The 24,826-nt window shown below is 37.0% G+C and overlaps 1 protein-coding gene across 2 annotated transcripts in view; it reads right to left on the minus strand.

Annotated features, from left to right (window-relative positions):
- LOC137255733 (cilia- and flagella-associated protein 221-like) overlaps positions 1 to 24,826 on the minus strand; it is a 252,236-nt gene that overhangs the window by 191,826 nt on the left and 35,584 nt on the right. The window contains exons 6-8 of one of the 2 annotated variants that reach the window (XM_067793233.1): positions 16,605 to 16,761; positions 7,498 to 7,624; positions 818 to 944 (exon numbers count right to left, since the gene is read on the minus strand). In XM_067793233.1, the coding sequence (XP_067649334.1) occupies positions 818 to 944; positions 7,498 to 7,624; positions 16,605 to 16,761 (411 nt within the window). The remainder of the gene's footprint in view (positions 1 to 817; positions 945 to 7,497; positions 7,625 to 16,604; positions 16,762 to 24,826) is intronic. The other variant, XM_067793234.1, reaches the window with a different exon arrangement.

Here is a 24,826-nt window from a genome sequence, read left to right on the forward strand (position 1 = left end):
AAAGGTCATAAAATAAGTAATAATCTATCAATTATAATCAACTGACTTACATAACAGATTCATGTGATTTTAAGGCAAACAAGGCAAACAAACACATGCTATGTACATATCATGGCAAAAGAATCACTTGGTACTAACACCTTTTCCAGATTCCCAAATAAGATTAAATAGGTTTAATATGCTGTGATTGATTTGTTTGCAGCAACATATACAGAGAAAAAAAGTGCCCAAAACAGTAGATGTGAAATATTTTTTTCTGTTTTGTTCATCAAAAGATAGAAACCCAAGTTTTCACATTATTCATTCAACTGAATTTAAACAACTGATAAATAAAAAGCACCACATGTTGACAATCTATTCATGGATACTGAAATGATCTGCAATTTGAACATGTGGTTATGTTCATATTTTTTATAAAACTATGATGGGAATTTTAGAGAAAAAAGACACAATTCAGTTACCCTTCCCTTGCTAATATCTCAGAGGGGCTTATATCATAATGGTGAAAAGAAAATACGCTTCGCACTCTCAGCAGCTGGCCAAGACAATTCTTCATCAAGCATGTAACTCATTTTTCACTCACCAATTGTTTTCAATCACATACTTTTTGCTAGCAGTGATGCCATTGTGATTGGTCAGTGGTTCTCCCCACCATGTCAAAAACGAAGGGGGTGGGGCTTATCAAACAGGAATGGATCAGTCTATTGGTTGAACGGTTTTTCAGGAGAAAATATTTTTTGAACAAGTAAGCTAAAAGCATGATAGACATATTTTTTCCTTACAAGTATCTCCTAAAACAGTTTTTCCTGTAACTCACATTCTCTCATATCTTTTGCCCGCAATTTTCCTGGTTCCTGGATGAGCACCTGTGCAACTGCATATGGACTCTCTATGACTGCTGGAAACTTAAGTCCCTGGTATTCTTTCTCCTGATTGAAAAAAACCTGAAATAATTAACATGATTAATGATAAATGAACAATATTATTAATATATAATAACAGTAACATATTGCAATGTTTTCTTTCACATGTTTAGAAACTTTATGAAAACTGAAAATTTTAACTATGAATTAATACATGTATTTATATACTTATCTAAGGACTTGCACCTCTCTCTTGCTTCAACACTGAGTGGAATGACTGAACTTTTTCCCTTGGCCCCTCTTGTCCCATCACCCATGTTTTCCATGCTGCTCTCGCTACTTGACAACATACCTCAATCCATACAAGTCATGCAACCCACGTGACCACTGCTCACGGATCATTCTCCTTCTTGAAGTCATCACCGTGATCTGAATAGTGGGAAGCACTATCCATTGATTGAGTGACGAGTAATAGTTAAATTTTACAAATTTTTAGTATCATAGCTCAAGGTGTGCACTTATCCCACTCCTGAAAGGTCAGTTAGGCTGGGACTTGACATATACGAGGGTTGGCTGAAAAGTTCTCAGTCTGAGTGTTTTTTCCCCACCAGGTAGAGACAGGTGTTTGCCACCAATCATTTAGTGAATCATAGACACAAGAACTACAAACGTACTAATAGTTTTATCTCAACTACAGCTCTTTTGGTAAACCTACCCTCTGAAATCATCAGAAATGGACAAAACTGAATACAGGGCAGTCATCAAGTACTTGCAAAAGAAAGGGATGTCCCCAACACAGATACATGCTGACATGGTCTCCACTCTAGGGGATGATGCTCCTTCATTTTCCACAGTAAAGAAGTGGGCTGCAGAATTTAAGCATGGCAGACAAAGCCTTGATGATGACCCACGCTCAGGAAGGCCTTCAACAGCAACCACTCCAGAAAACATCACGCGAGTGCTCGATATGTTGATGGATGATCGACGATTGACTACTCGACATATTGCTGGTGCAGTGGGCATCTCTCATGAGAGGGTTGAGCATATTATCACCAACGAATTAGGAATGACGAAAGTTTCTGCAAGATGGGTGCCAAAGCTCTTGACAGCAGAACAGAAACGTGTCAGGTTCCAGACGTCCCTTGACAATCTGCGTCATTTTGAAGCAGATCCTGATGATTTTGCGGCACAATTTGTAACCATGGATGAGACCTGGATACATCACTTTCAACCAGAAACAAAACTACAGTCAAAACAGTGGAAACATCCTGATTCACCAGCTCCGAAGAAAGCCAAGTCTGTTCCTTCAGCTGGAAAGGTGATGGCATCAGTCTTTTGGGATTCCAGGGGTATTCTGCTCATTGATTATCTTGAAAAAGGTCAAACTATCAACGGCAGATACTATGCTGATCTACTGAACCAGTTGCGAGAAGCAATCAAAGCCAAACAACGAGGGATGATCGCTAAAGGTGTCCTCTTCCACCAAGACAGTGCGCCTGTTCACAAATCGGTGGTGGCCATGTCAACAATCCGCGATTGTGGCTTTGAACTCATTGACCATCCTCCTTATTCACCTGATTTGGCTCCTTCTGACTTCCACCTGTTCCCCAAAATGAAAAAGGAACTCGCCGGTTGCCATTTTGCAAGTAATGATGACGTCATTTCCGCTGTGACTGATTTTTTTAGGGTAGCTGAAGAAGATTTCTTCCTGACCAGGATTCGGGCCTTGCAGCATCGCTGGCAAAAGTGTGTGAACTTGGAAGGGGACTATGTAGAAAAATAAATTACAAACAAGGACTTTGTAACTCTTTTTCACAGTGAGGCTTAGAACTTTTCAGCCAACCCTCGTAACCAGAACAACTGACAATAGCAATACATAAGGGAGACCTGTTACAGCTACAACCTCTCTTAAGATGAAAGAATGGAGCCTAGCAAGTAAGCCTTGCGTTGCCAAGATATCCAAGGTATCTCAGTTATTAGAGTTTTTCAAATAATAATCAATACTCAAGACAATCCCTCATACACCAAAGCAGCATCAAATTAACCCTCACTCTTTCATATAAGCTTAGTACAACTTATGAGTCAGGCTTTATGCAACCAAATCCACTAGAATTCTGGAGAGACTCACTTTACAGACATAACTGCTTTCTTGAGTAGAGGTCAGTAAGTGAAAGAGTCAAACACTTTTGCATTGTGACACACACTTAACTAACTTAAAACCACTAAGTCAAACTTGGTTGTGGTATTTAGATACTTTAGTATCAAACTTAGTGAAGTAATTCTAACAAAAACATAATCAGTAAGAACTATAGAAAAACATGAAGTTCAGACTTTTATTCATTAAATACAGAAAGCAGTACAGAATGCACAACTTTACTTCATCTGAGCTGATAGACTGAAGTGAGCTGCTGAGCCAGGACGAGTGGCCCAATCTGGTGTAACACTTGCATGTCTGTCATCAAGAGGTTTCCCAGATAATGAGATGAGAACACATTGTCAATGCACCAGAAACAACCCTCCATGCTAGATGTCAAGGAGAAGTTGCTATGCAACACTATTGTTGACAGGTCAACGAGAGGGTTGGATGCAACTGGAGGAGATAAAGTGACAAAGGTGTACACCTTATCCATCTTTGGATGAAAGTTGTTTAACAAGCGATCATAGTTTAAAATCACTTTATTCGTTTGCATCACAAGGGGGTATGCACATTAAATGAAATACCAAAAACAAGTAGGGCTGGCCTACGTTAACACTCATCACATCCTGCTTGTGCATTTGTTTCACTGTTCCAACTACTGTTCTTACCCCCTTGCAATACAAACCAATAATAACAATTTGAAACTATGACTGTTAGTTAAACAACTTATATCTCAGGAGGAATAAACTTCTGAGACTTAAATTTTCACTTGGCAAGGTAAAATATTATGAGGCTTCACAATCTTAATTTCTCTTTATTTGGTTTACTTGTTGGTTTAAAGGGAAATTCATCGGTATGTTTTTACTACAAACAGACTATAGAGAACTGGTACTAGCTATAGGATTGGTACTGCCAGACTTCTGAGGTCAACAAACTAACTTCTCACTGGCCAAAAGGGTACTACGAAAAGATGAAGTATCTTCTTGGTGGTGCCCAACTTTTGTACTACTTTGGGAAGGAGTGGAAATTGATGCTGAAACCTGGTGAGACTGGATGCATTCATCTAAGTAACTGATGAATACCATTCCATAATGATTCAAGAAGCATCTAGACATAGACAGGCCATCCTTAATCCTCATATGGATTTTCAAGGCATTATAAAGGATGTAGTTAGAAGAGCAATACAAGCTCATGGCAGGAAGGTAATAGATGCCAAGTTTCGTCTCATGGAGAAGGAAAATGTTAAGTCCTACAGGTTCTGTGACATTGGGAAGAGTTTCTCCACTATGCAAGCTAAGACTTCAGGTTCATCAACAAAATCCAAACTTCACTATGGGGAATCCACAACCGAAAGTGCTGGAGAACAGAGGATCCGGTGGAACACAAGGACTGGGCACTGCAACAGGTGGTCTGAGAGGAGGAGCACTCCCTGTCAAATGAGAAGACTGTTGCTGATTCCAAGCAATAGTAACATCGCAGCCAGATCTGGGGGAGGCGTAGTTTCCTGCACAGGAGTCCAGATATCTGGTACAATCTGATTAGAGAGACACGAGGTAGGATGGAGCCCCATCAGAAATTGTAGCACTCTGAGACTTACAGTTGATGCCCCGTTGAGTAGATCTCCTATCTGTAGAACCATATCTATGTGTGGAGGGGAATGAACAGGGAGATGACGCACAAATGGAGACCCACTCAGGAAATCGGAAACAAGGAGGGGATGTATCGAAATGAGAATGATGATCCCTAGATCTTGAACCATAGGCACCAGTTGAACATGTAAGAGACTTATGTTGATTGGTTGAGTGCGTAGAAGATGAAGTCTCCCTTAGTGCAGAGTTAAAGAATGGGAGTTAAGGCTAACTTAGTAAAGGTTGCCTCATGAAGGAGCCCCAGGTCCATCCAGTGAACAAATCGGAAGAATAATAGGAGACTCCTAACATTTCAGTAAAAAGCTGTATCCATGCAGAGACATGAATGTAGGTACCAACAGAGTTTGGGGAAGCACTGATCCGATGATCCAGAGAGAGGCGTTTAGCTGAATACTGCTTGGGCAGTTAGTTGTAGAAATATACTGATCCTTGTCCAAAACAGATAAACCAGGTTGCCAAGATAATTTGTCCGTGGAGTGAGAGACAGAGAGTATAATTCAAAGGTCCCGCTGTACAAAAGTATCCTGATGTGGTCAAAGATGAAGGACTCGGGTAGGAATGATGAGAGCCCCGCAAAGTTCAATGATCTTCTGATAAGTAAGTGTCTGACATCGCTCTCATGAAATCATCTTCATTCAAAGGAGGGGACTGTGACCCACGATCACATGAACAGTGTATGAAATAGTGCCTGCTGCTTGCTAGTTACATGGCAGGCTTACAGCTATATTTAAAACCCAGCCCTGTGGGCCAATCCATTTTCCATGGCTATATATTTTACCATGTCACTGACTACAGGTGATATTTTAAAAATAGTTTACAACTGTGGTAGCTAGATGACACCTGTATGCATAGTTCATGATCAATTTACCGTAACTGCCACATATCAGTCTACCCTTTTACCTAATACCAAATGTCTGAAGAATGGTTTCAGTGACCAAGTTGTTTTCGTTAAATTTGCTGTTGCGCATGTTTACTTTTCACAAGGAGAGTTACAAATCCCCTGTGCTAATTGCATGAAGAACATGTAGAGAACAGTTAGAACATTCTTGCCAAAGATACTGACCATTTTGACTTTGCCTGTTTGTCTCCTTCAGATGGCAGTGACACTAAGTGAATGAACAGGGACCACCAAGTTACGCTTTCTAAAATTTGCTGTTACATATGTTTAAGTTTACCTCACTATAAGTAATGCTTTGATAAGAGTATTTTAACACCTTACATCAGTTTCCTATTTTTAAACGGTTACATGTTCGTAGGGCCAGCAACATTTTTCAGTTATTCCAGGGCTTCCTGGCTTTTTCAGGAGTTTCATACACTGACATAAAGTAGGACGCTTAAACTGGCCTTTCTTGAAGGGACTGGATCCGGCAAGTGAAGTGGTATAAAGATGCTTTGCATGACAACTAGGAAGCTGTCTTATAATGAGAGTAGCATGGAGAGCTTGGAGGGATGGACAAGAGAGGCCTTGGGAAAAAGTTTACATCATTCCACTCTGTGCCAAGAAGTGTATACTCTGAGATAAGTTTAAAGGTCACATGCAACGTAAAAAACAACTTTGCAGATTCTGGTACCTTTCGGTATGCACTTACTGAAACAAATCATAAAAAATGCCAATTCAACCTATAAAAATGAAAAAAATGCGATGAAAAAAAAGCCCGCGAAATCTGAGTTCAAACGTTTCACTAAATTCCCCCCAGTGCTGGAGGGAAAACTGGTTTCAGCTGCTGTGCTGCGCTGCGTCCATAACGCATGCGCAGTGAATAGGTTCGCGGAGCATGACACAGTATGCATGCCCAGCGTCTGAGGTCGTGAGCAGTAGTCAAATCTTGGTAGTGTACACAAACAGGTAATTAATCTACTCGTTACGTAAAACAACTTGTTGATTGTGGTAAGCAGTCTCTGTCACAGAGAAAGCTCAGTGTCTGGTTTATTCACACCTATATGTCTGTCTGCCTGTCTGCTAAAGACAACATGCAATACACAGCTTCAATCATTGACCTTGTGCAATTTAAACTTAACACCTATCAGACTATACGACATAAAGAAAATAAGTTGATTTATGACTCGTGCACCCGAGTCCCGTGTCTGCCACATTATGTAATTAGGCACGTGTGATACACATGACATGTTTTTATGTCTGTGGGTTGCAAACAAACTACATTCATTTTTTTCGGATGACTGGATCTGACGGAAACTGGTGCAAACTTTGTCAGTTTCAAGTCCTGCTTTGTACTTGGACGAATGACAGATTCCAGCAACGCAGTAGTTTACCATCTCTACTGACATGATTTTTTATTGGATCGAGCGCAAATTCAGAGAACATGTATTTTCCAAACCCAACATCTCTGTATACATTCTTCATAGATAACGACTTCTTTTCGTGTATATGATTTTGTTTGACAACAGTATATGAATCCTTACTGAAATGACGCATCAAGTACACAAAAAGAAGTTGTTATCCATAAAGAATCTTACTTTCTTGTGACTGGCTATACTTCTAAAATGCCCATCAAACAGATCATCTTTCTGTACACGCAATGAACCCTCAGCATATCAGCAAATGAACCAGCCAATCGGAAGCCGTCGTTACACTTGAATGCATAGCCACCCGCTATGACTGGGTTCGGTCTCCCGAGGGCTTCGTTTCGGGAGAAGTAAGCCCAAGTACAAAATATTGCACTTTTGAAACGCGATTGTACACTTATAATTGTGTTTATTTGTTTTTTTAAAAGCAGCAATGTATTATATGTCATGAATAAGTGATAAATGTGTTTTAATTATGTTTGATTTTTTGGTTGCATATGACCTTTAAAAATGTTTCCTTTTAGCTTTATTGTTGCATTGTTACCTTTTTTGGTGTCAGTAAGGCATGTTTTTCCACTGCTGGTTTTCGTTTGGATCTTGCACGGTCCAGCGGAGAAAGGCATCTGGGATCAAGAACCTCTGAATTTGCATGGGAGCTGTCAGATATTTCCCTGCATTAATAAAACAGCATTTATCATTAAGCTACCATTGTCAACAACTGAAAGGATTGTGTACACATTACACCAATGCCTAATTCACATTATTCTTGCCATCTTACTGCAAACAATATACTCTTTACAATCAAATTTCCAAAACTAGCAATCCATGCTAAAGTAAATATCTTTTCTCCATTCCCTTTGCCCATGCACAAGACCAGAAAATTTCTCCTCTCTCCACAACATGAATTCTAAAGTTAGATATTTGGGAGCTGGGTGGGATATGATGGAAGTAGTATTCTTTGAGTTATTAACAAGAATATTTATTGTTCAGTAATTCTTGCTCCCTTACCCCACTTTTGGTCAAGTGGAAATTTACTAGGTAATGAAAAATGCGACCTGGACTCAATGATACTCCTGACAGTAACTCCCAATGTCACCTGAATATCAAATACTAAATACATTTTGACTCCACTTTAAAATATGTTACAAAAACATTCACTCCTTTTTTCAAATCTAAAACATACTGGGTGACAATTTAAAGATCACATTTACTCTAGTAGGGTACAAATACAAAATCACTTGCTGACATCGCTATAAATGAAACCCCACTATTAAAACTCATTTCGACCTTTAATTAACTTAAATCGACCTTTTCGTCAACAGTGCACAACTCTCAGCCGCAAACGAAATTTCAACCAATCAGAGTGGCGCGTCTCCGTGACGTAATTGTAGGTATAGAAATGAGGGTCTGTGCGGTATTCATCTACACATCAGGGGTTCAACTATTTCATTTACAGGTTTGTACAAACCTGAAATCGCAAAAGCTGTTGACAAAAATGAAAGCTATATGTTCTCACAGTCTACTATCATTTAGTTTTGTCTCCCGCTTTGCCTAGTTTTCGAGTTACAACCCTTGTTTTCATAGACGATTCTGTCAAAATCACTTGGTGTCGCTCGGTTGTAATCTGTGTTAGGTGGTATAAACCTACACATTATTTGTCATCATTCACTTGATGCTCAGTTAATGAATTTATAACAGGTATTATTAGTGGTAACCCCACTTAGATTACCCAACAAAGGTCCCCATTTGGCATTTCTTGTCTCTGGATCGATCAAAGGATTAACCGATAACACACTGATTGATTAGTTAGTTTTATGGGGATTTAAATGGGGGGATTTGTCAAAAGGTAATGTTTATGTATGTACATTTACTAATATATACTGAATACACTCTGTCATGTCTGTGTCTATGTAAAAACAGCACCCTACATTGATTGATTGCTCATTAATGGCTAGCTAAGTAACTTTTTAAAAAGAATGACGCACATTATGCAATTAGTTGCCAGGTGTGCTATCTTGGGTGACCAATGAAACTATACAGCAATGTGAAAAATCTGAAACAATACATCACGTTTTTGTATATTAGACTGTTAAAAGACACATCACTTGGGAAATCTGCAGATGAATTATATATCACTCGTTTTCGTGGATATTGATGGATACATTCCTCGAAGAAGGTAATAGCCTAACATTGCTCGTATAACTTTAATTTTAATATTAGCATTTTTGTTTTTATTAAGTTGTCGTAGCTTTCATCAGAATCATTGTTTTCGTTGTTAAGTTTAATGATGCAGACAACACAGACTAGGGTGTGCATGCAAATTATGATGCATATAGGAAATCTGTAAAATGTCTTCATATTACATTCCTGTTATACATTCGCAGATCGCTTTTTATCAAGTTTCAAAATGCATACAAATATGATCATAAAGTAATTAGGATTATGAGACCAAGTATAAAGACACATATTGACAAGTGTCTACAAACTGGTGAGTGAACATTACAAACCAAGTAAATTTAGCAAGTGAAGAAATTTATCGCGCAGTATTTTCACTTCGACCCCAACCTCGCTTAGGTTATGTTACAGGTTGTGTCATGCAAACTCCTTTTGGTAATGATTTAAATACATATTTAACTACTAGTAAAATGTAGTTTTGATTTTCTAACTTGATGAAAACAAACCAAAATCTCATTAATTCAAATGGATTTGACTTCACGAATTTCAATAATGGCAGCGCCCTGTGTGAGGATGAATGCTATTTAAGCTTGTTTTCACCGACTTACAAAATCAAAATTACTTTCTACTGGTAGTAAAATATGTATTTTATTGATGGACATTAGGATTTTACATGACACTGCTTATAACATAACAATATCACTCTTGGAAGCGGTCAATATAAGGGGTCAATATAATATGACTTTCGATAATATTGTCACTTCGACCACAACCTCGTTTCCGAGGAAGAAAGTGTTATATCCATGCAAAATCCTTTTGGTCAGCAATGTGTAGTAAGCAGTCTTGATTTTATATACTCGATGAAACTTGAACTCCATTTTCTATCCTGGAAGCGTGGTAGGGAGCGAACCATCCGATTAAGTATACACCACAGGCTTCCACAACGCTTGCTTGGCACACACTAACAACCAATTTAACCACAAACTATGGTGTCTGGTGGAAATCTGTGCATAGTGACACCATCACCCAACCCCAAGGAACAATTGACGGCAACACAACAATTCGGCATGTCTTTGGTGACGTCGAGAAATCAGGGAAATGACGTGCTTCCTACACATTTTTTATACAACTAACTGAAAATCGTTCCTTCTATGACGTCACTGTAGCAGGCTCTAGCGACAGAGTTATGTAACCAGTCTGCGGTTTCGTTTGCAGGCGAGAGAGAAGCAGACTGCTTTTCAGCAATTTTTGAGCACTTGGTATGAATTAACCACAAGTTTTTGAAAAAAAATGGTGTTCTGTTTATGACTAACCAGAAGTCTTTCATATGCAGTGGTAAAAAGAGTACGAAAAAATTGAGTTTAGTTGTTCTTTAACAAAATTGTCATGTTTGATCCCTTGGACCTTTCTTATCAACAATGAAGCCATTACCCAAATGTGAAAACATCTATCAAATGATTATAATGGTATTGGTTCAACAAATTTTCCTTGGTCATTTTTCCTGCATTCAGAGGATGTAAGTTCCAATGATTCTCGATAAACTGAAACAATCTATTAAATACATTCAAGTTATTTCACAAAAATTGATAGTTTTGTACATTAAAAAAAATGTACATTGGCATAGCATTGCAAAATTACAAAATCGGAACCAAATATTGCATGCACTGCACCTCTCGTTTAGGTCAAAAAAGCGTTTTTAAAAATCTGAGCTTACTTTGACAAATGTTTTTCAACTTACAGGTTGAAAATTGTAACTTGTTGTAATTCTTGAAAAGATTTCAATGTCACAATCAAAATTTGCAGCACACCTCTCCTTTAGACTGAAAAGGTGGTCTCCAAATTTCAAAACAACCAAACATTTTTAAGTTACTGAATGGAAGGTGTAAGCGTATACCTTGACATTTGTGATAACAACCAAATCGTAGCACAAATTCAATCTCTTTTATGTGAACAAAATACATAAAAAGTCAAGCTTGAGGGAATCAGTTCTTGAGGATCGAAAAAAGGCCCTTCTTATACTTATTTTTCTTATACTGTACAAAAGCAGTTTGAAGAAGATTGTACTGTTGCAAAGTACACAGTAAACTGTCAACAGGGACCAAAACTAGGTATTTGAAAGTAAAATAGAACACAGTAAGTGTCTGTAAGTTACAACAAATTATCACTCAGACACTGTAAAAAATCTGCACGTAATGCAAAAGCAGAACATCACTTTGCAATCACTAAGCAGAGACAGGACTTCATCAAGGGCATTTATGGGCAAACATGTAATTTTTTAGATAAAATTAACATTTTATACTTATCCTGACTCATGCTTATTATGCTTCTCTCTTTCTTCTATGGGCCTATGGAGGTCTGGTATAGAAAAGGCCTTCAGGAAACCATGCTTGCCATAAAAGGTGACTATGCTTGTTGTAAGAGGTGACTAATGGGATCAGGTAGTCAGGTTTGCTGACTTGCTATACTCATGTCGTTGGTTTCTAGGTGCACAGATCGATGCTCATGCTGTTGATCACTGGATTGTCTGGTCCAGACTCGATTATTTACAGACCGCCGCCATATAGTTGGAATATTGCTGAGTGCGACGTCAAACTAAAGTCACTCATTCCTTCTTCTATCTGAATGAACACTTGAATCCCTCAGCCAGCAGCTCACTCCCTTGCATACTTGAACAGTGGTGGGTCAGGCCCAGGGGTTCAAAATATTTTTTAAAAATGACTTGCCACAGGGCAAGTGACTTTTCCACTTGCCCTGATTCTATGACACAATGTTTGATGTTAATGTTTACTGGACTAATTATTTCAATAATAAATTTCAAAGAATGATAGCTCTAAATTACTATTATTGTGAAATGTAATAGCTACATTATGAGCAGATATGAAACGAAATCCAAGTTTATTTGCAGTTTGAAACCATAAGTAGAAATTATCTAGTAGTCCACATCGGTTTAGAAGCATTTAATGCTAATAACAAATGATGGAGGTCACTGACACACATTTTACAAATATAGATACATCACAGAACACAGATGACGTCACTATTGATGAAGATACTTCTACATGATTGCCTGTAGCAAAGATATGTCATCTGACACATGATCGTAACCCACTCTTCTTTAGAAATGGAACACTTTCACAAAAGGATATTGAAAATCTTGGGGTATCTGGCAATCAGTGTGAATTTAGATCACTATTTGTACAGTTAAGCGATACGTACATCAATTATTTGTGTGTGCAAAAATTGAGGAACATTGAACTCATGTTGAATTTGATGTAGAAATCAGAATGGAACAGCTATACATCTAATTGTAGATGTGACAAGTATCAATAAAGCTATCTATTTTGTTACAAGAGTGTATTTTCTGTAAATTGTGTTATTAATTAAGTAATAACTATTATTGCGTCACAATGTTTAAAATTTTGAGTAATAGTTGTTGTGGGTCACATTTTGTGTCTTGATCGGTGCTTTTTGTGCTTTGGCAGCAGACTTTAAGGAAATGCCTCAGAGTTACCTCCCCTTGATTATGTGTTTTGATTAACTTTTGACTTCTGGGAGGCTGGCCGAGAGAATTCTGGTGAAGGTTCCATGCTTTGCCGGAAACAGTGACTGAATATATATAAGGCTGGTCATCGTGTTGACTAAGGACACACACAGATTAACTGGAGTACATAAGTCTGCCTGTCTCTGTCAATGCTTGACCTACATAACTGTTGACTGACCACTCGTTGTGCTACATTCAGTAAAACTGTTTGTCACTCTCACACCAAGATTTTAGTGAGTTGACATAATATTTGTGACCCATTACTTTAGATTTGACTCAGTTCCATTGTATATGAAACCTCTATTGTGAATCTGTGTATCTTGCTTTCTGTTAATACAAACTTATTGAACATTTCAGACTTCTCAGTGTTATATTTCTGAGGGGATTTCTTATATCTTTTGTCATGGCAAATTATTCACCATAACAATTTCCAACCTTGTTTTTGAATTCAATGAGAATTGAGGCTTTGTCTGAAAGCAAAAACATGTTGAGGAAACAGGCATTTTGCTGACAGTCTGAACAGGCAATCAGATTGCTTGTTTCGTTCACATGTCATATTCGCAGGAGTATTCATTGTTTTCAGAACCACATCTTTATAACATACTATATTTATGAAAACCTTCATTAATGCTTGCATATTGAAACACATAATTAAACATGCATGTATGTCTAAATAATATACATATCCAAGCTAACATTGTTATTACGCTGCAAGCCACTATCTGCACAAGAACAAAATGACTACTCCATTGGCAAGCTACAAATAGACTTGACTTCCTGTATTAACAATGCAGTTGCGAGCCTACCTAGAGATATTTACAAATGTTGCATGTACACCACTCGTTTAAGTTATTCTTGAAGATTGTACACAGTAGTATTGATTTGAAATGTTTTCAAACGATAATCGAAGTTTGATTGTCAAACAATCAATAAACCAATTATTTGATTGATCGGTACACCACTAATAGATGCAATACAAATAGCAATTAAATAGCAAATCTGATATATTGATACAATATCTGCTACTAAAGCTGGAAGAACATGGATTAATGCAGGATCAGGAGTGAGGATCAGCCTCTGCATTGACTGTAGGTTAAGAAAGGTAAACAAACTACATACAATCAAAAAATGCCACAAAATGTGTATTCTGACATACAATGACTCCAGTGCTCCCTCAACCATCCACAAGGGCGATGAAGGAGAGAGTGACAACCATGGAAAGACATGTGACTGTTTCGGTGGGAAAGTATGCAGGGGAGACAACTTGTGGGTGAGTGTACTTTTACATCCTCTTCAAGGGATTCTGTTGTTCCACTATCTTTCGATAGTGTGATCTTCTTCTAAACATGTATCTCCTAATGAATGTTACAGTCCCAATCTAATGTGTGATACATTTGGAGTCCAGTTTTAATACACAAACCAGCATTTTTCATACAAGATACAAACAAGTAACCAATATTTTGCAGGCTTGTTTTGCACATGTAGATTTTGATCTATTTAATTTTAAAGAATATTTCATACACAGAAAATACTGACAACACATATATAATTATACTTCTGCATGCATTCTCACAAAGCCTACCGCGAACACTGAACTCTGTCCACCTGTGCAAATTAGACTTTTCAGGAGCAGAACTTTAAAACCGTTCAATATTTCTTCAAACAAACTTTGCACATAGATGGGTCTGGTGGTGAACTGATGCCTTGGGTAGTATTTGATTTTTTAGTAAAATATTTTTTTGTGTTTTCATGGCAACAACTTCGACTTCGACCAAAAGGGATAGCAGTGCTCCTTTACATTGCAGAACTCTAAAACTTTCAAATACTCTCTTTCTACTTTGTGGGCATCTAAGAACTTAATGACTTCAATCAAGAGTACCACTCTATTTTAAATATCAGCAATTACTGAGGTGCATGAAACAACAGAAGCACTCAGGTACTCTCTTGTTGATACAAGTATTCTAGTGTATGAATAATTTACAGATGCATGTAGAAGGATTTACAGTAAAATACTTTTATAACGAACTACAAGGGACCACTGAAATTAGTTGGTGATATCTGTAGTTCGCTATTCACGAAAATCCATTGAAAGAACAGTAAAACACACTATACAGTACAACACATTCCTACTCAGTTTATTCGTACATTCATTCATCCATATTACGTTCTTTTCACTACAAAGTCAGTGATCTTACACAGGTCACTCGTCACTACGTACTCGTCATTGAATATATCGTATTTTAAAAGTCTCACTAGTATCTAAAGCTTCTGTCCACATTTCTGATGTGTGGGAGGCATATACACATGCCTTTTGATGGGATGTACTTGTCGTTTTCTATTAAATCGCCAATGACCAAGTTGCTGTGCCGGAAGTATACAAAACTAGGTCGTCAGCGACGGGCTTATGGCCTCCGGCAATCTGATTGGTTAATAATGCAAACTACAACTTCACATGGGTGTAAAAACTGGAGTGTGTTTTGTACACAAAAGTGTTAGCCATTGACGTCTAACTTATTGGTCAGATTTCAAAGTGAGCTCCGCTAATTGACACTGATTGAATTTACTCAATTGACTATTCACACCATTAATTACTGTTAACTGGAACTGTCCAGGATTTCAAAGTGAGCATCGCTAACTGGCAATGACACTGATTGAGTTCGCTCAGTTCGTTATTTGACACCGTTAATTAGTGTTACCTGGGACGCGCGGGGCTTGCAAATCAGTTCGCTATAGCCAGTAAGTTCGTTATAGAGCATTCGTTATTCATGACTTTTTTATATGAAAACATATAGTGGTTTATTTGGGACTTTTAAAACAGTTCGCTATAGCCTTCAGTTCGTTATATCCGTGTTCGCTATAAAAGTATTCTACTGTACGCATATTACGCATAAAAATTTACAACAGATGCAATGAAATAGATTAGTTTGTCTGCAAGGATGCAGAAATAATGATTTTACAGAAGTCTAAATACTTTTAAATGTTGATCAAGTAGCAATAAGTTCTGAGTATGCTACTAGCCGGGTTATGATATCATTTGCAGTTTAATTACTCTGATGGTCATGCTACTGAAACAATAATTAAGTATAGTATTATTAATAATATTTAAGTGTCTGGGGCCCCCATTTTGTAGTCCAGGACCCCTGAAAATTAAGAATATGAGTCCCAGGGACCCTGAAATGCACGACAAGGTAAATCCTTGCATGTATATGTTTTCGTTAGATCAGTGTGAAGAATCACGTAACACTGGACATATTCATAAATGAAGATAAGTGTTGGCTCAAGAGAGGGTTTTTGAGTGTTTTGACTCATCAAATTCAGTGAGGTCCCCCTCTATTTTACATCTGCCCATCTATTTAACACAAGAGGGGGTCCAGAAACATTATTTTCATCAGTTTGGACCCACTCAAAATTTCACCCAAATCTAACACTGGAAGATTATTGATGAATTTGTCTTATTGTTTTCCTTTTGTTTTCAGTAGCAAACAAAGACATAATGGAGAGAGGAACTTACCTGGGTAAGTGTCATGGCTTCACCTTTTACTATAAACTATAAATAATTGAGTTGAATCTACCAAACTGGAATACATCTATTGTTATTTCCCCAATTCTTTTGACACCTATTCTAAAACTAATGAGCCAGAGTATGCAACAAGAAGATGAAGGGATCTTTCACATATGAAAAAAAACTGTGTTTTGTTCACATTTCATTTATGTGCTATTTTCTGAGCACAGCATTCATTTTCATACCTGATTTCACTTGCTTGAATCCATTGAGAAACTTCACACATTACTGACATACATGTTACATGATTTCATAAACACTCTGCAATATGATGTAATGTTCACTTTGGCCTAACAGCTGCACTTCATTATTCAATATTCTTGTGCCCTTTAGAATGAAAAACTATTTGTAGCAGTTGTGTCACTCAACTTACTTGAGAAGCCCAGGTGAGGAATGTCCAGAAAAAGTACAGATGATGGGGGCAGAATTGAACTGTGATATGGTCAGCTGTATCTTGGCCTGGACTGTGTGGAACTCCCGGGGCATGAATGTTACTGTCACTTCAGCCTTGCTGTTAGCTGGCACAATACCTGCAAGATAAAGTCATTTATTCTTGTCATCACAGTTACATCAAAGGCAGAACCCATCATCAAATAGACATCGTACAGTGTTGGGTGCTGTCACGAAAAGTGAACACAAATCACTGTGTATGGTCTTTGACAGGAAGTGAATTTCAGAAATTCTGTATACTGTCAGCCACACTGTACAGAAATAATAAAAGTTAGCAGATGGATGTAATGTCACAGTTTTTAGGAAGACTAATATCACAAAATCTAATAAACAATTAAAAAAAATATACCTTGGACTTGTTATCAGCACAAATGCCCAACAAATCTAGGTGAGGAGTATTCCACATTGTCTTCATACTATACTTAAGAAATACAGTTTGCTTTACCACCATGTATAGTGCAATAGAGCATGCTTGCATCCAAGTGCTTAAACATCATAATAGTTTAGGGCGAAAGTCTGCTTCATTACACTATACATGGTGGTACAGCAAACTGTATTTCTGTCCTAAGATGCCAAATTTGACGCTTTCTAAGGATAATTTTGATTAATCTAAGGCAGAAAAAAAATCCTGGTGTGAGTGAGCTAAATTAAGAATTCTTGCTCAGAGCTAACTTATATACTGTTCTTGTCATGTCTCTGCTCCCAATGTTAAGATGAACATTACCAGAAAAAACAAATAATAAAGTTTGGTGATGGTTTATGTTTGGGTTCTTCTTTAAATTATTTTAATTACATCTGTGATTAATGTAAACCATATGTGGCGATATGAACATTGCACTTCTACTGCCAACTTAAGTTTTAGATCAGTACATCCAGATGAAGCTGACTAGTCAAGCAGCATTCCACGATTGCATTGTAGGAATGTAAACATTGCTAATGTGTCTCTGTAAATTGAGAGTCGAACTATGAGACATTTATCCATCAGAAAACAATGTAATGCTTCCACCAGTGATGTTAGCTGAATAACACAACTGCAAACCAAGAAATGGAAGCAGCAAAAAGAACACATTATCATTTGATAAAGTTCTGTCAGCGCCTTTGATCTTTCATCTTTGAGGCTCTAATATATACGTATCGCAATACAGGTACCTATATCGCAATATACTGCAATACAAATTTGATGCCAATACACAGCCCTACTATTTAGGTTCTGGAAAACCCAGTTTCGATATTGTTCATTTCCTAAGTAGTATCTGAATAAGGCAGCTGATAGCATGGGTCTCTTCCAAATTTACACAATTCTTACCTTTACATGCAGGTACAGTAAAAAATACCCAGAGAAACTAGCTCAATACAGCTTCCAAAAATAGAAACATTTGAAGTACATCATAAAATAATATGCATTGTTCACTGGTAGAGGGCAAGGTGAACATAAACAAACTTAGAGGGTTCCTACCCATGGGCCCTGGACTAGTGAACAAAATATTTATCTTACTGAACACTTAAGTGTTAATTTTGAACTGTTTGAATGTGAGAGTATGGTTTTACGCTGCTTTTAGCAATATTCCAACAACATCATGGACACCAGAAAAGGCCTTCACACAATGTCCCCAAGTGGAAATTGAAGCTGCATCTTCGGCATGACAAGCATATGCTTTAACCACTAGGCCATGCATCTCACCTTCCCTCGGCTGTTTGAAGCATGGGCATTGGTTTATAATAATCAGTTCCACAGTTAGCCAAATAGCCAATACTAGATTTTCATCAACACAAAATCTAGCACTAAAACCATGTAGACTTATTAGAGATGAACATTGATAATAACACATCAATCAATTATTCGAGATAAATGATTTCTGACTCAAAGTACCAAATGAGTTCAGCATTCCCAGCGGTTAATATAGGAAATGTTACTCACTTTTTAGCAGGATACATTATAAGTTGTTCACTGGTTGCGAGGGGGCATGGGTTGATGTAGCCTTGATGTTTGTTTATGTTCCCTGAGCCCAAACAAACATCGAGGGTACATCAACCCATGATCCCCGAAGGACCAGTGAACAACGTATTTATCCTGCCGAACACCTTAACCACTTGGGTGCCACAGGGACACATGTGTCCTTCCTCCAACCTTCACTTTGAAGTCCAATAAATATCTAAATATATCATGCTAACAAATACACTTAATAGCTTTGAATTCCGATGGAAATTTCCTGTTTCATGATACCATCCAATATTATCTCTGACAAAGTAAACTTCTTAAAATAGCCTTTCAAAATATGCTTCATTATAAATGTCTCCATTTTGGACACAAGATGAAATTGCGATTCACAGCGTTATTTGCTGTACTTTTTGTAATGTGAAAATCTGACAATTACTGGGAGTACTGAATTTCAAAATTAGGGTATTAATGATCACTAATATCAAGTTTTCATGTAACCGCTCATGATAAGTGTGAAACTTTGCAGATGAACCCAGAATCTGCTGGGAGGTTTTGTAAAATGCACTTATACGAATGCTGAAGTGCGCTCTCTGCCATATTGGATACTGCTTACAAAATCATGTTTCATGAAGGCTGGTATTGAGACGCCAATTGCATCACATATTTTTCATAGTATGGTACCACTAATCCATCACTGAATTCCCCATGCAGTTCAGAATCAGATTAAGTATGGTCTTTGTCACAAATATCTACTGTCTAGATAAAACGAAACAAAAGATATTGGGAGTGAAAATGAATGCTGTGCTCAAAAGACTGCGCTTGTTTCAAATGTAAACAAAGAAAAATTCCCATTTCACACTACGTAGCATTTTCGAAAATCATCCAACCAGCTAATCATTGCTTACTATCGCTCACTACATTTAAAATATGCCGTGAAAGAGTATCGTAGCAACAAATGGCAAACTAAAAACAACAAACATTCACTGATTTGATAATTCGTAAGAAGTTTCTGTGCAGCGTGACACCACGACTGATGCAAAATCACACAGAACGACAATGGTAGCCATTACTGCAAAATGTGCTTTAGTTTCTGTGATGTACAATATTCATTATATTGTAGCCATTGCCAGATTTTGCTTACAAGAAAAACAGATTTAAGTTGCTATTGGTAGCTGGGTATTTTACAATGTACCTCGCTTGTAACCAGTGTACATTGAAAATAATAGAAGAGCGCTTAGCCAGTCAGAAGTTACATTCATGTGTGAGGTAAGATAATGAAAATTGAATTGAAGCGCGCTCAGTCAATCAAAAAATGACATGTACTGTAGATCATGAAATTAATGCGTCATGAATTTAATGCGAGTCCAAAGGTCTTGTCTAAAATGCGTCATGAAATTAATGCGAGCTCAGGAAGCTGTGTTGATCAGAAAATGCGACACCCTGATTCTTTGTTGTTCATTTTCTTTTCATTTCTGATTACCACACACTAGTTACCTGAATTGAACTTGTTAAGCATTGAATGGAATGGAGCTGACGATGTTTTGATTACGCTGCCATGTTTCATCACGTGATTGCTTGCTACTACTTGTCTTATGACAACAATTGATGGTGAATTCAAGGTGGCCATGAAGAACCAATTTATTAATTGGTATGCCAACAAAGTGTCAGACAATTTCACTGGTTCCAAAAAGGACTTGTGGATTTACGAATAAGTGTGATGACTTTGAACAATTGACAGTGATTATTGTAACCCGAGTGATAACTGACTTGCGATACCCGTAATGAGGAAGTGACCTGTGTTGTCTGGTGTAGTGTCAACACTTCTGCTTAGTGACAAAATTTGCCGATGAATAATTTCAATAGGTATTAAGTAGTGTCAATGAAAGGAAGAGATTTCCGTTTATTCAAAAGTACACCCCCAGACTGAAATGCGTCATTTTAATAATGCGACACATGTACAGACGCATTTTTCGCATTAATAAAATGTTCGCATTAATTTCATGATTTACAGTATATATGAGGTAATATAAAAACAACTGATAGTGATGAGGACATGTTATATTAAGTGCAATAATGGTGCTGAAATAAATTTCAGAGTAAATGAACATTTCAGTGGGTTACTATTAGGGTTGTAACAATGCATCAAACTGTTGATGGACTGCAATTGTTGCTAATCTTCTATTCTACCAAATTGCAGTCTTTACCTTGACATATATGAAAGCCTAATGTTGCCACTTTCGTAGTATAAAATATTTTTTCGCCACAATTCTCGCTGCTTCGAGTACTTTCTTGTTATTTCAATAATTTGCTCATACTTTCTCATTCCTTTAATTAATTTCTCATTGCTTTGAGTATTTTCTTGTCACTGCTTTCTCAGTTTCAGTCCAAAACTTGAAATTTCGATTATTTCCATGTCACTTCAAGTTTCAGTCAAAAACTTGAAATTTCAAATATTTTCTCGTTATTTCATGTCTGATGAAGTTATCACAAATAGTTTAGGAAAAATTGGAAGGTATATTCCCTTAAAGATCTCATATACTCTAATTAGGTACAAATACAAAATCACTTGCTGACATTGTCATAAATGAAACCCCATCATTAAAAATGCTCATTTCGATCTTTAATTACCTTAAATCGACCATTTTGTCAACAGCGCAAAATTCTCAGCCGCAAACGAAATTTCAACCAATCAGAGTGGCGCGTCTCCGTGACGTAATAGTGGGTATACAAATGAGGGTCTGTGCAGTATTCATCTACATTTCAGGGGTTGAACTATTTCGTTTACAGGTTTGTACAAACCTGATATCGCGAAAGCTGTTGACAAATATGTTCTCACAGTCTACTATCATTTAGTTTTGTCTCCTGCTTTGCCTAGTTTTCGAGTTACAACCCTTGTTTTCATAGACGATTCTGTCAAAATCACTTGGTGTCGCTAGGTTGTAATCTGTGTTAGGTGGTATAAACCTACACGTTATTTGTCATCATTCACTTGATGCTCAGTTAATGAATTTATAACAGGTATAATTAGTGGTAACGCCACTTAGATTACCCGACCAAGCCCCCCCATTTGGCATTTCTTTTGTCTGGATCGATCAAAGGATTAACCGATAACACACTGATTGATTAATTAGTTTTATGGAGATTTAAATGGGGGATTTGTCAAAAGGTAATGTTTATGTATGTACATTTACTAATCTATACTGAATACACTCTGTTATGTCTGTGTCAATGTAAAACAACACCCTTCTTTCAAAGGATTAACCGCCAATACATTGACTGATTGCTCATTATTGGCTAACTAAGTAACTTTTTAAAAAGAATGACGCACATTATGCAATTAGTTGCCAGGTGTGCTATCTTGGGTAACCAATGAAACTATACAGCAATGTGAAAAACCTGAAACAATACATCACGTTTTCTTATATTAGACTGTTAAAAGACACATCACTTGGGAAATCTGCAGATGAATTATATATCACTCGTTTTTGTGGATATTGATGGATACATTCCTCGAAGAAGGTAATAGCCTGACATTGCTCCTAACTTTAATTTTAATATTAGCATTTTTGGTTTTTTTTAAGTTGTCGTAGCTTTCATCAGAATCATTGTTTTCGTCGTTAAGTTTAATGATGCAGACGACATACACTAGGGCGTGGGTGCGAATTATGATTCATATAGGAAAACTATGAAATGTCTACATATTACATTCCTGTTATACATTCGCAGATCGCTTCTTTTTATTACGTTTCAAAATGCATACAAGTATGATTATAACGTAATTAGGATTATGAGACCAAGTATGAAGACGTTTATTGACAAGTGTCAACATACTGGTGAGTGAACGTTACAAACCAAGTAAATGTAGCAAGTGAAGAAATTTATTTTCACTTTGACCCCGACCTCGCTTAGGTTATGTTACAGGTTGTGTCATGCAAACTCCTTTGGTAATGATTCAAATACATATTTATGTAGTTTTGATTTTCTAACTTGATGAGAACAAACCATACATAATCTCATTAATTCAAACGGATTTGACTTCATGATTTTCAAAAATGGCGGCGCCCTGTGTGAGGATGAATGCTATTTAAGTTTGTTTTCACCGACTTACAAAATCAAAATTACTTTCTACTGGTAGTAAAATATGTATTTTATTGATGGACATTAGGATTTTACATGACATTGCTTATAACATAACGATTTCACTCTTGGAAGTGAGGGGGAGGTCAATATAACATTGCTTGCACTATAAATGTCACTTCGACCCAAACCTTGCTTCCTTGGAAGAAGTCCTAATGTTAAAAGTTGTGTCACGCAAAATTCTTTTGGCCATGATTCAAATGCATATTTAACTACTAGTAAAAAGTAGTTTTGATTTTCTAACTTGATGAGAACAAAATCATAATCTCAATAATTCTAACGGACTTTAGCCCGTGACTTCACAATTTTCAAAAATGGCGGCGCCCTGTCTGAAGCATCCTCGATATCTCCAGGGTATACGTTCCGGTAAGTCTCCACTATACCCTGGATGCATCTACGGCTCTGCCAGATACATTTATTACCTCCCTTGACTGTCTTTTCATCCAGTCAGGTGTCTACGCTGGGAAGCTGAGCGAACCAATCACAACTCACTTTCATTTTTTTAATTATCTAACTGGTGGTTGTGGTTCAGTCCCAAAAGACAGACCTCCCACAAGACAGACTTGATGAATACACTAATTAGCTGAGCCATGTTTTTCACCCCTACTCAATTAATGAGCTCACCCAGAGTCAATACAGACGATAGTGAGTATAGTGAGACCAGTTTGTATAATCTTGGAATTCAAGTAATGGTACTCAATCATCAAAAGGATTTCATTACTCAATGTATAAGAATGTATTCCTGAACCTAATGTTAAATTAACCTTTCAAAGTAGAATTTCACTAACATAATTTAGGACAACAAATCAAATAGGATACCAGTGGAAAGAGGGCGCTGGCTGAATGTTTTGAAACAAAACCAACTTTGTAATCTTTAAAATGTGCCTTTTAAAATGATATCATGTAAACATTTTATTTATATTTGTACAACTGTATGTTCTATGTTTCACCTTTTGTATTTTTTGAGAACAGAATAAAAATTCTGTTCTGCTATAAGTCACTGAAGAGTACAGTAACAACACATTCCCATCTCTCTTAGTATACGAGTGAATAGAGTGAGAACTGAGTTGTTTGATAAGTTGAGAATGTTCTCAAGCACTTTATTTTGTATCTTTGATACTGTAGGTCTTAACATAAAAATCATAATACATTACATGAATTAAAAAAAGACAGAAACTTGAAATGATGAGTAAATACTCGAAATTTCAAATTTATTTCAAAGAAACTTGAAGTAACAAGAAAATACTCTAAGCAATGAGAAAATAATCAAAGTAACGAAAAAATAATTAAAGTAACAAGAAAATAATCGAAGCAACGAGAAAATACTTGTAATTTCAAGATTTTTAAAGAAATTTGAAGCGACCACTAAATACTCAAAGCAATGAGAAAGTAATCGAAACAACAATAAACTATTTGAAGAATGAGGAAATACTCGAAGCAAAGAAGAAATAGTTGAAGCAACAAGAAAGTTTTCGAAGCAACGAGAATTGTCTTTGAAAAAAATGTTTCATGTTTCAAAAGTGGCAGCAATAGGCTTTCGTAGACATATACATTCATTTGGGAAATGACTTCAAATGAAACAACTCAAGGAGATGAAAACAACTGCAACAGAATTTCAATAGACTATCAGTATCGCAACAGTTGTTTCCACCTCATTTTACCATGACTCAAGAAAATACTGGATTCTGATTGGTTGTTCAGAAAAATCAGACGGCATCAATTCTGGATTGACACCATCTGATTTTAGGCCATTCCACCACGTATTAACAAGTCTTATTGTGAGAACTACTTCCATTTGACCACAATGATGGTGGGTCATAACAACAACAACTCCATGGATTTTGACGCTGACTCTGGAATTTGCCAAATAGGTCTATGCAGTTCGAAATTTTTGGATTGAACATGCGTCTGATTTCATGGCGCTTCACTATGCATGTATATGCAAGATTGCCGCACTACTTCAGCTTGACCACCAACAGGACTGATATGAACACAACAGATGTGAAGGAAATGCTGATAAAAAACATTTATTCAAACTCAAAAAATACAATTATATGATATTTCCTCCA

Source organism: Haliotis asinina, chromosome 11 (genome assembly GCF_037392515.1).
Source record: "Haliotis asinina isolate JCU_RB_2024 chromosome 11, JCU_Hal_asi_v2, whole genome shotgun sequence".
Lineage (NCBI taxonomy): Eukaryota > Metazoa > Mollusca > Gastropoda > Lepetellida > Haliotidae > Haliotis > Haliotis asinina.